General features: G+C 38.4%; 1 protein-coding gene across 1 annotated transcript in view; it reads left to right on the forward strand.

The window, feature by feature from the left end:
• The first annotated feature begins 3,912 nt into the window (after positions 1 to 3,912).
• Positions 3,913 to 12,274, forward strand: part of LOC113233194 (beta-arrestin-1-like) — an 88,840-nt gene continuing 80,478 nt past the window's right edge. Inside the window, exons 1-2 of the mRNA XM_026468231.1 lie at positions 3,913 to 3,944; positions 10,151 to 10,315. Coding sequence (XP_026324016.1) covers positions 3,913 to 3,944; positions 10,151 to 10,315 — 197 coding nt within the window. The remainder of the gene's footprint in view (positions 3,945 to 10,150; positions 10,316 to 12,274) is intronic.

Consider the following 12,274-nt stretch of genomic DNA (forward strand, 5'->3'; position numbering starts at 1 on the left):
TGCCTGGTGGTAAGCGATACGCCTTTCCATAACAGTTGTAGTGCCACTCAGACCTAAAGCTCTGAAGATTTAAAAATCACAAAGATCTGAAGGGCACAGCTACTGCTCCCGACACCCTGAGACATAAGGTGGCACGTCTCTTGTGCCTGCAATTTCACCAGCACCCTTGCCCTTCGAAATCGGAACGCAGTAATGTTCACATCACTGGTTGGCGGCAGAAGTAGGTAAGGTGGCAGTACTTCCCTGGACGAACTCTTTCACAAGGACCTCTACAGCTACTATAACATATTTATAATACAAATACAAAAGTACTATGATGGTGTCTGCAAACACCTAAACCCCGATTGGCATTTCTTTTTGTAGTCCTATTTATTCCGTACACTCTCTCTCTTCTAATTTTAGTTAATCTTACAATACATATGAATAATACAATTCCGCGAGCGGAACGCGTGCGGTTCGCAGTGAGCCGACTTTAACCAGGTACTCATTCTAGCGAGTGAAGATTCTATATCTATGGTGAAGACTGTTTCACGCGTACACACTAGAACCTCGTTACTGTATCAGCTGTCACGTTACAGTTACATCTCGCTAACGAGTACTCAGCTTAAATAAAAACAGCTCTTCATTGTGCAGGTTTGTAAAAACTTTTTGTTTCAGAAGAAGGTAAATACTTTATGAAACCTTATATTTTATTTGTAAACCCCGAAAAAAATTTCATTTTTTATGCTTTAATCATTATTGTACTCAGTTTTACAAACAGGTCAAATTTCGAGTTTATAGACCAAAATTCTTTTTCAAGTTTGGTGAGTACCCTTTTATTTAAAACGCCCATTTTGTAAACATGTTTACGTTAAAATATCTCCAACATTCTTTTGCAATGAAAAGGTATTTCCTTTACAAAAATCTCATATGGTATTTCGCATGAAATATTAATTCGAAGCAGGTGTCCTTTAGGTAAATTACGGTATTATGTGACTTTGTTACAGTAAACTTTTAAGTAAGGAACGCCTTTAAAAGGAGCATTCGAATATTGTAGACTCTGAGCTGAACGTTACAGAGCACAAGATCACAACAAGAAAAACAAACCCATTTTGCGGAAATGATTTTGGACTTTTTGTATTTATGCGCATTTGACTTCCATCTCAACTCATGGAAAGTGACGATGAAGTCGACGATGGAGCATGCACACCTAAATAATGTCTATTCACTCTCGCCTTGAAAACGTCCAAGTCATAAAGTTCAGGGAATAAGTCTGCAAACAGGGAATTCCACTCCTTTGCCGTTCGCCATATAAATGTGGAAACGAAGCGCTTCGTGCGAAACCTAGAAATATCCACAACATAGGGGTGGAACCCCAACCTACGCCTGGTCCCCCGATTATGGAAAGGGGAAGGCGGAATTAATTCAAGCTATTGCCTCACACACTCTGCGTAATATATCCTGTAGAATACCGACAAGTATTTCACGGAGGTATTCAAGGCTTCGTCTATACTAATTCTGAGTCACCTATAAGCCTTTTGCCACGCTTGTCGATTGAATCCAAGGCGGTCAGTTGGTATGTAGCAAGGCTTTTGGTATGTACAATAAAAGCAACTGTCCCGATGTGAAGCAACGTCTCATCATGGAAAGGATGCCAAGCTTTTTGGCTGCATTTTTCGCCATGGATTCTATGTATCTATCGAAGTTCGCGAATGTTGACACGATCACACGATAATGTATATCATCATCATCCACAGTCTGATTTCACCCAGTGCTTCAGGTAGGACTTCCGAAATTTGTGCCTATACATCACGGTCCTGTACTAACCGCATCCATTGACGCCCCGCGAACTATGTCGTAGACCCACCTTGCAACTGGGCGCCTGACGTTTCTTTTGCCCATCCTCGGCCATCAATCAGTCACCGTCTTGCTCCATCGGTCATCACCTCGCCTTACTATGTGTCGCCCAACGCCCAACTCCATTTGAGTTCCATGACTCGAGTTCCAGCATCCTGAACTTTCGTCCGTCGTCGGACCTCAATATTCGGAACTCGGTCTACAAGGCTCATGCCGAGCATTCCGAGCCGAGTTCTCTGTGTAACTCGCAACATGTATACAGTCTCCTGCGTGAGCGTCCATGCTTCGGCACCAAACGTGATGGTGGGCAGAACACATTGATTAAAACTTGATCACGCGATATGACAGGAATATAAGGCGGTGGCGCGATCCGTGCACTTTCATTTATTCATTCATTTATTATACCGACAACCAAACAGATAACAATCACATTACATTGATAAGAATAAATATGGTATTACAACGCACTGTACCAGAATGTAAAACTACATACGACGAACAAGTTGTGCGCGTGGTGGTAAATGATCACTCAGAACTATAAATCGCAAATATTTGAGGGAATTACTGCCACTAAGCCCGTCACCGAGACATAAGTTGACAAGTCCCATGTGCCTATAATTTCCAGCACCCCCTTCAAAACCGGAACACAGTAACGATCATATAATTAGTAATTCCCTGGACGAACTCTTTCACGAGGAGCTCTACTGCTACGCCTGGTTTCAAACTAAGCAATTCCCTGTATTATAGGCAGCATTCCAACGGAATGGGGCACTATCCAGAACACTTAGACCAGAACCAATTTCGAAAAGTTCATTTTCCAAACTGGTCCAACCAGAAATCGTCCCCGGGAAGATCATTCTGCGCCCGCAGTGCAAACCATAGGGCCATTAAGGCTGTCGTTTTTCATGTCAAATACAATTTTTCCATATTATTTAATACAGACCTAACGGCAAATAATACATGTCTGGTGCCAAGTAACATATAAGTATGTACATTTCTTAAATCTATTTTGTCTGCTTTCCAAATATTATTGTTCAATTTTACATTAGCTCCCTTTACCCAGTCACTCTATTGGTGTGATCAGGAGCATACAGGATAGCGCGCGGGAATGCCTGTACGCGTAATCGTGCGCAATTACCTATGTCTTTACACGCGCGTTCAATCGCGTACGATTGTTGTATCACGCGCGATAGAGTATCTGTGTAAAGCCCGCCATTACGTCACTTTATTATGAAGGGCACACATTGTACATTTGATGGACGCTACAGTGCTATTTTTAGTATAATAAAACAAGCATTTTACAAGCCTTTCTCTCTACAATAAAAACAAAAGCTGTAAAAGTATCTAACTGGTGTTTTCACTCTGCGGCGAACGTTAAGAGATTCTTGTAGCCAAGAGAAAATAAATACATATTTTGTACGGTTTTGCTCAGGAAAAAGCGTTTTCTTGTTTCATATGAAATATTACAGTTATGATATAGTTAATTTAAATATTGTTTTCCGAGTAATATTTTAAGTTGCACAATGTGCTACGTACGATAGCAGTACGTTTTTATTTTCACAATCATTGGCACATCCAAAGACCTTTTTGTTGCTTACCAACTTACCAATGACGTAAGTGTAAGAGTGTTGTCACACGGACGCTGCCGATGCTCTCTCCGATTCGTCTCCTGACCCCTTTACCGATACGCACGTATATCGTCCCTGCGCGCCGCCGCCGTTTCAACACGCACATCTAGTTCTAATTTATATGCATTAAAACGCAGCGTCACAACTCAGGGACACAACGCCAAAACGTCGCTTTATGAAGTGTTGCAAATTATTAGTTCGTAATAGTTTTTTTTAAAGAATATACGATTATCTCTGCAATATGCAGTTGAAATTTATTTATTAAATTGAATGAAGAAGTATAATCAATGTTTTTAAAGCCTCTATGGGGCAGTTTATTATTTTATCATGTCATGCTACGTATTCCATTCGAGAATTGTTTTTTGTTTATACATTTGAAGTGTTTGGTTGAAGGCAAATTAATAAAGTACGTATCTTTGTTCGCAGACGTTCACATCAGTGATTCGACATGACGACAGACAACGCACTGAATTCTCAACGGTAAGTTTTAATTTAAAAGTTGTAATTTGATTGTAACTTGAGTACACCATGAAAGGTTTTGGTGAGACTAAATCAAAGAAGGCACAATGTTTTTTCTTCTTCTTTTTAATACTTGTTTCAAGTCGATTAGATATAAACAAACTTTTTTTATTTCTATCAATTTTCCTCTGTGGCTGACAGTTGTCGACATTATAAAAACATTGCAAGCAACATAAATACCCTAAATTGGTTTCCGGCACTCGATTACCGCTGCCGCGATACGCTCGCTCGGCTCGTGCGGCTGGTTCATAACTTTACCAAGGAAGACAGTAGGTCAAATTTTTTCGGAGACGTTTGACCACAGAGTCAAAGTGGTAATAACAAAAAAATGTTCACTTACATCTAATACACTCGAAAGTAGAATTAAAAGTAACTTCTAAAAAAATTTAAAAATATATCCAAGTTTTCTGCGCTGGCCTCAGTCTTATGATGGTAAAGCGGCAGATATAAAAACCATATTTGTGTGGCAAAAACGAGCGACTCGTTCTGTGTATCATTTAGGTCCTCAGTTAAGTTAAGTTAAGTTTAAGAGACTTGTATCATGGTTGTGGCATCACAGTACATTTACTCAAATAATAGGGGTTAAAGTATGAAATTGCCGATTTGTACTGAAAATCTAAATTGTTTATTTTTTAAATTTTTAACAAATTTATTTAATCAAAATAGTTGCCATTATTATCTATACATTGCTGCCATCTAATGGGAAGGTTATTAATGCCTTTGCGATAGAACTCCGACGATCTAGACTGCACAAACTGTGTGAAAGCATTTTGTACTGCCTCCTGGGAAGAAAACTTCTTGTCACGTAGATAATTGTCCAAATCACGAAAAAAATGGTAGTCCGTTGGAGCAAGGTCTGGTGAATACGGAGGATGACGAATGGTTTCTAACTGCAGTTCCTGAAGGGTCAAAATGGTTTCTCGTGCTGTGTGAGGTCTCGCGTTGTCGTGTAGCAATAATGGTGAAGATCGATTCATGAGTCGGGGCTGTTTTACTGCTAGTTTTGTCAACATGGTTCGGAGTTCGGCACAATAGGCATCTTCCGTTATTGCTTGACCAGATCGTAGAAAACTATAGTGAATAACACCATGCTGAGACCACCAAACAGTTACCATTACCTTTTTATTGGTAAGTTTTGCTTTAGGACACTGTTGTGGCATTTGACCTGGGGTCAGCCATTGCATTTTTCTTTTCCGGTTATCATAAAGAATCCACTTTTCATCACATGTTACAATTCGATCCAATATTCCTTTATTTCTGTACCGGTTCAACAAGGCAACACAAGTTTCAACACGCGTTTCTTTCTGCAGATCAGTAAAATCATGAGGCACCCATTTTTCGTATTTTTTTATTTTATTGATTTGACGCAAGTGAGTCAATATTGTGGGTAAGGTAACGTTAAACCATGCCGCTAATTCCTGGGTAGTTTGACTAGGATCGGCTTCCACTATCTCTCTTAATTCATCGTTATTCACCTTGTGTGTTGTGTGGCTCGTTCTTTAAGTCGAAATTTCCGTCACGAAAGCGTTTAAACCAAAATCGCACGGTGCGTTCATTAGTAGACCCCTCTCCAAACGCAGCATTGATATTGCGGGCTGTTTCTGCCGCGTTAGTTCCGCGTCGGAACTCGTATTCAAAAATCACTCGAATTTTCGCAGTATCCATCTTTCTTGTCTAAATTGAATAACAAAAACAATTGAAAGTCGATATTCAAATGTTTCAAATTTAAAAAAAAAAAATCACAGAAACCATTTGAAATTTATTGTATATTTTTTATATTTTGTTTTTGTTATATTTTTATTGCATGCAGTAAAAATATATATAATTTCAATAAGAAAGATAGATATCCATAATATGAACTATTTCGTTTAACTAAGGTAAACGATTCTATTATGGGTAACTGTACATATATGTTTTTACAATAAGATTCCAGAGCATACATTAAGATTATTCTTTCCTAAGTCCAAAATTACATCAAAAGTATTTCAATTGAAAAGCCATATTACAAAATTGAAGACTTCGTGTTAGATAAAGATGTATGGAAAGACAACACAAATATGATTCAAAGTGTATTTATTCCATAGTATTTAAGTTTATTTGAAGAGCGCAATCGCTATAGTTTCAGTTTGTTGTTCTCAAGGAAATTAAGCGCGTTTTCAAGTGTAAAAATTGTACTTATGGAATAAATGATTATTTAACTTTACTTGACTTGATATTATTAAAATAGAATTAAATTACTTGCTACTCCGCGAACCCAGTGAACGCCCAAGAAGTGAAAGTAGACCAAAGGGTCGAAACACAAAACTGCGAGTCAGCGCTATGCGCAACGCAGACACTGCGACGAGAATTAATTGCTGCGATGCGATTTCTTGCGGCAAGACATCAAATAAACACGGTCTAAAAGTTAAATCGTGCAAAATAGCTAGACTAATGTTGAATATTTATTCATGGATTTATTGTAACGTCTTCTTAATTTTCAAAGTATATCAAATTTCAAGTCAGTCGGACAAATAGAAATTACATAAATATTCATTTTACGGCAGAGATCCCTGCCCTAAGGAAAGAATTGATTATCTGTAAACAGCTAAACTACTAAACTAACTAACTAGACACACTAAACAAACTAACTAAAGATGTTTAACAACGTCGCTAAGAACCATCTCGTATAAATTAGCCTTTAAATGAATAGAACCTCTTTGCCGTATAGACAGTTACACAGGTAAAAGCTTCAAATGTATAATTTCCTACTGTTTCCAACAGTGGTTAAAAATATCACGTAAAACCACAGAATAAGTATACGTACATATTAAAAATTAATTATATTTTAGAAATGCTGTTAAGATTTCCCGTAATTACTTAAAGAGAAGTGGCGAATGCCCTTTCGAAAGATATAAGAATAATACATTTAAGGGTACGATGTCGTGTCAAGATGTCAATTAGTAGAGGCCACTGAGGCAATCAATTAGGTGACAATTAGATCTCGCAAACAGTTGATTGGCCTAATTGTTCGCAATACTATTCATTATATGGCCTTGTTACCCAAATTTCTGAGTTATCCATGCTTCTAATCATAATTCTAATATTCTAAATAAGTATTGTAAATGGTAAATATATATGTTTATTTACAAAATGCAACTAGAGTCCTTGGTCATTCTTCTAAGGAGAATCTGCTTTACGAATGAGCAGTAGAGTTTATATTACAATTTTACCTACCTGAGAAATAAATATTATTTGACTAGATTTTGATTTCGATACCTATCTATGACAAGGAATTAAAATATAGTCTCAGTACAGAGTATTAAAAAATCCTCCTCCTTAAAAGTTTGCGGAATAGATGATGTGTCTATTAGCCATGTTTTATTAAAATTGGTCTCCGGAAAGTGCGCGAAACCGGAGGGGACCCCTAGTTTGCCACACTTAGAGGTGGGATGTTTTCTTCAAATTCAAATGGCATCAACGCGGTATCCTCTTTCCAACAAAAGAAGAATCATCAAAATCGGTTCACCAATTACTCGAGTTATCGCGTAACATACATACATGCCGTATATTAAAAAAGCAGTGGTAACCCAATTATTTGACTTACCGTCTCTCAAACAGAGGCCGTGCATTCGAATCCGGGCTCGCACTTCTGAGTTTAATTTGAAATTTGCCGTGAGCTTTTCGATGAAGGACAACATCGTGATGAAACCTGCACGTCGAAGACGGTTCTTAACCCTCAGAAAAGGTGTGAAGTCCCCAACCTGCATTGGGCCAGGGTGGCGGACCTACACGCGCCAGGAAGAAGAACCGTGCTCAGCAGTGGGACATTAGTATGGGTTGATGATGATGAGTTATACAGTTACTTATGCAGGGTGTAACGAAAAGTACGTACGTACTTCAGCTGGAGATCGTACTCCAAACAACAAAAAACTTTGGAGAATAACTTTCAATTCACGTCAAAATATTTTCATGCCCCATAAAAGTTTTTGATTCCAAACTTTTTTATAGACGCAAATATTTTTCCAAGAATTTCAATTTATTATTTTAAAACTTAAAAAAAAACATATATGTAAGCTACACGCCTGTCTATAACAGTTACAGTACTAAAAAAATATTGAATATCAATTCAATAAAAATTTGTGTAGTGTATAGCAACATCTCTCGCCAGGACTGGTAGCTGTAAAGGTACTAACTGGGTGATAAATCTTTCATAGATTTCGCATAGATGGCGCTACGACTAAAAAGTCGTTGAAAAACCAAATACAAAGACACGACGCAAGCACATAGAAAAATTCGTGTGGTCCGTTGGTTCGATCCGTGGCTTAGTTGGTATAGCGTCTGGCATGATAAGCTAGAAGACGTCGGTTCGAATCCGGCCGGATTGAAGGAATTTTTTCTGAGTGTTCGATCTTTGTATTAATAATTATAGTTACAGTACTACTCAGAGCTTTAAATTGCAAAGATCTGAGGGGCACTGCCACTGCGCCCGTCACCCTGAGACGTAAGTTGACAAGTCCCATGTGCCTGTAATTTCGCCAGCACCCTTACCCCTCAAAACCAGAACACAGTAATGCTGACATTACTGCTTGGCGGCAGAAATAGGTAAGGTAACAGTACTACCCTGGACGAACTCTTTCACAAGGACTAACTACTCTACTGCGACTAAAAATATAATAATAAATATAATAGTAAGGAAGTATCTCAATCTAGCGCATGAGATCACCGATATGTGGATTGTGGCTTCCATTTTTAGATCGCATCCCATTCTTACTACATCACATATGTTTGCTCTGATCCCAAAGTAAAAAGCTAAAGCACTAGTGTTATGGAAATTGGAAACAACGACGTTGCCATAATTGTTTTGTCTGCAAACGGGTTAATTCCAGGCAAGCTCGGTAGCAGAATAAGGCGGTTTGGGTTTCTATAGCGTGTCGCTTCCAACACAAATGCAGAAGGCCGTCCTTTTTTTTTTTTGCTCGATACGGCACGTATTGTTCGCCGGTTCTTGAACCTGAGTCCCTGACCCCAGTCGACTATGCTATTGCCGAGGAATACCGCCTCTCGCATTTAAAAATTCAAAATTTTTCTTTTAGGTCATGGAAGAGGCGAGAATCTAAAATATATATCAAAAATAATAATGCCATACCACCATAGCAATTAACTGTCTCCATGGTCGAACGGTTACCACGCTGGACTGCCACGCAGAGGTCCTGGGTTCGATTCCTAGGCCGGGAAAAATATGTGTCTACATTTATTTCTCTCGAGAGTTTGAATGCAAATTTAGCTTATATGTAACTTAGTATCAGTAGAGCTCCTTGTGAAAGAGTTCGCCCAGAGAAATGCCACTGCACCTATTTCTGCCGTAACAGTAATGTAAGCATTACGGTGTTCCAGTTTTAAAGGGTAATGGTGAAATTACAGGCACATGGGTCTTCTCAACCTATGTTTCAGTATAGCGGGGGCAGTGGCGGCCCCAAAAAAATCTTTGCGATTTAAAGCTCTCAGTGGCACTGCAACTGATATGGATAGGCGTGTTACTTACCACCAGGCGCGCGCTTGTCCGTCCCGTCACAAAGTCAAAGATTATTTATTCCATAGGTAAAATAAATTTACACTTGAAATCGTCACATTTAAGCCACTGCTCGTTCACTACGCTAACCTCCCTGAGAAGAACGAGCAAGAAACTCTAGGGATTGCTCTTTTCAAATAAACTTAAATGCTATGGAGTACACTTTGAATCAAATTTGTGTGGATTCTGGAGCCGTGTCGTCTTTCCATACATCTTTATCTAACACGTGAGTTACGTAGTTTTTAAACTTAGGAAATGATAAACTTAATATTGTGGTTGTATACGTCACAAAAATTGTGGTTGTCTACGTGTGTGTCCATGGCACCCGCGATACAGGGTTTCCCTACGGCGGGGCTATGAGTTCCGGTTCCGGTTTTGAAGAATAAGGGTGCTGGTGAATATACTTGCGTTTTAAAGAGCTGAATGGCACTTCCGTTATGGACACCTGTCCATAACGGTTGCAGTTACACACCTGTGTAGCTTACCATCGGTCTCACGACTTGTTCGTCCCGTCATTTGATATTATAAAAAAAAAAGTTACAGTAATACGCATTATCTGAAATGATACTCTGTGATTTGACATCGAATATTTTACTTTATTTATCCATTTTCTTTGCAGGGTGTTCAAAAAATCTTCGCCAAACAACAAGCTCACCCTGTATCTGGCTTCAAGAGATCTAGTGGTGGAGAACGGATGCATCGACAAGATTCAAGGAGTTCTCCACGTGGACCCGGAGTATTTGGAGAATAAAAAGTTGTTTGGACAAGTCACTCTTACGTTCAGGTTAGTTATTGATACTACAAAAACATAATTAGCAGATACGTGAAATAAGCATCATTGCCATTAAACAAAGTCGCATTAAAAATAACTATCGTACAATTCTACTATTAAAATCAAATCTAATGAAAACATTTTTTTTTCTTTATTTATTAGAGAGTTTATTCTTAATGAGTGCCACCCCCAAGGTATCATAGCACCACTCAAACACACTACCTACAAATCAATACATAAATACTAATAATTATCTACATTTTATGCATTTTTGTACCATGCGGTACAGCGCTCTGGCGACTTTAGATGTAGGGTTGACCAGTATGCTGTTACACATACCCACACTTAGTATTGGCGAGTTCAATTTGATGCCCAGCTGAAGCCTCTCAATCTCGCCCCGGACACACTCCATGAGGACGTGGTATATACACATCCTCTATCTTCTTACAAATAGAGCAGTTGGGAGACATTGTCAATAAAAAACTGATACTGGCCACTACCGTGATGTGTTTGGTGTGTATTCCTTTTTCAAAATTAGTGACACTCCTTTGTATATTACGTTTCGCTGTGTATGGACAACATGCCGGAAGAAAAAAGCAAAAAGTTTAAAAATGAACAAATACTCTTTCAATTACCCTTTCTAGCAAATGAAATGTTTATATTTCCATTGCAAAAGTGTTGAAAAAGAAGTAGCTATGATCGTCTTTTATTTCATAGTTATTTGTTTTTTCAACCGCCTCTCCTATATTTACCATTCGCTGAAAAGAACTTTATTTATTTACACTAAAGTAACAATTTACATCGTCAATAGTTCCATGTATTACCTATGTAGATCTACGTATTTCGACTAGCTCCAATAAAACTACCACTGAACAGTAAATGTAACTTAAAGGTATAATCATATTGTCAAGATGGTACACGTATTATATGAAAATATTCCAGTTTGACATTTAGATAGGGGAATGGTACACATGAAAAGAAAAATTAATATAATACTCCAGTTTTTTCCAATAAGTGTTTCCGTGGCCGAAAGAAATTGTTCATCCGAATGCGAGTATACTATTGGTTTAATTTAATAATAAATAGTACACTGATAAAATCTAAAATTAAAGTGTCACATTATTGGCCTTTTTTGACGACCTCGGCGGCCCAACGGTTTGCACCGTGGACACTGGGCGAGGATGTCCCAATTTCGATTCCCAATGGGACCAATTTGGGAAATGAACTTTTCTATATTGATTATGATCTGGGTGTTCTGGAAAGTGCCCCAGAATGAATTCCGTTGCTCTGATACTCTTAGTACAGGTCATTCCCTAGTGTGAAACCAGGCATTGGTGTGACTGTCTGAGATATTGTTATTATATTTGGCAGTGCAACATTTGTCTGCAACTGTGGACGGTTACCGTGCTGGTCTGCCACGCAGCGGTTCCGGATTCGATTCCCGGGTCGGGAGAAATTTTACATTTATTTCTCTCGTGATTTTGGGTGTAATTTGTGGTTGTCTATGTGTGTGTCCATGGCAGTCGCGATACAGGGTTTCCCTAGGGCGGGGCTATGAGCGGACACATCCGCGCGTTATTAGGTTTTTCGAATACATCTTTTTATTTTTGCATAACGAAATAAGTACATTGTAAGAAGTTAACACGGGAATAAAGAAGCAGAAATATACTCGCGTGTTACTAATCAAAACAATTAGTAACACGCGAGCAAAGCTGAATATGGCAAATCATTTATATCTAAATATTTTCCTGTTAGTACTATTTTAATTCTTAACCGGTGGATTAAATGTCAATCCAAGACTTTTACTTCGTATTAGCTACTTAAAAAATCGACCTGAGTATACAAAATTAAGTGGAATTATAAAAACAAACACAATAATTTACTAAAAAAATAAACATTCAAATCAGACTATAAACAACTACTGCTGGTGTCACCAAAGGCAGCGTCGTAGGTCCGTTACTGTTCTTACTT

This window comes from Hyposmocoma kahamanoa, unplaced genomic scaffold, assembly GCF_003589595.1.
Source record: "Hyposmocoma kahamanoa isolate Upper Pololo Valley unplaced genomic scaffold, ASM358959v1 78, whole genome shotgun sequence".
Taxonomy (NCBI): Eukaryota; Metazoa; Arthropoda; class Insecta; order Lepidoptera; family Cosmopterigidae; genus Hyposmocoma; species Hyposmocoma kahamanoa.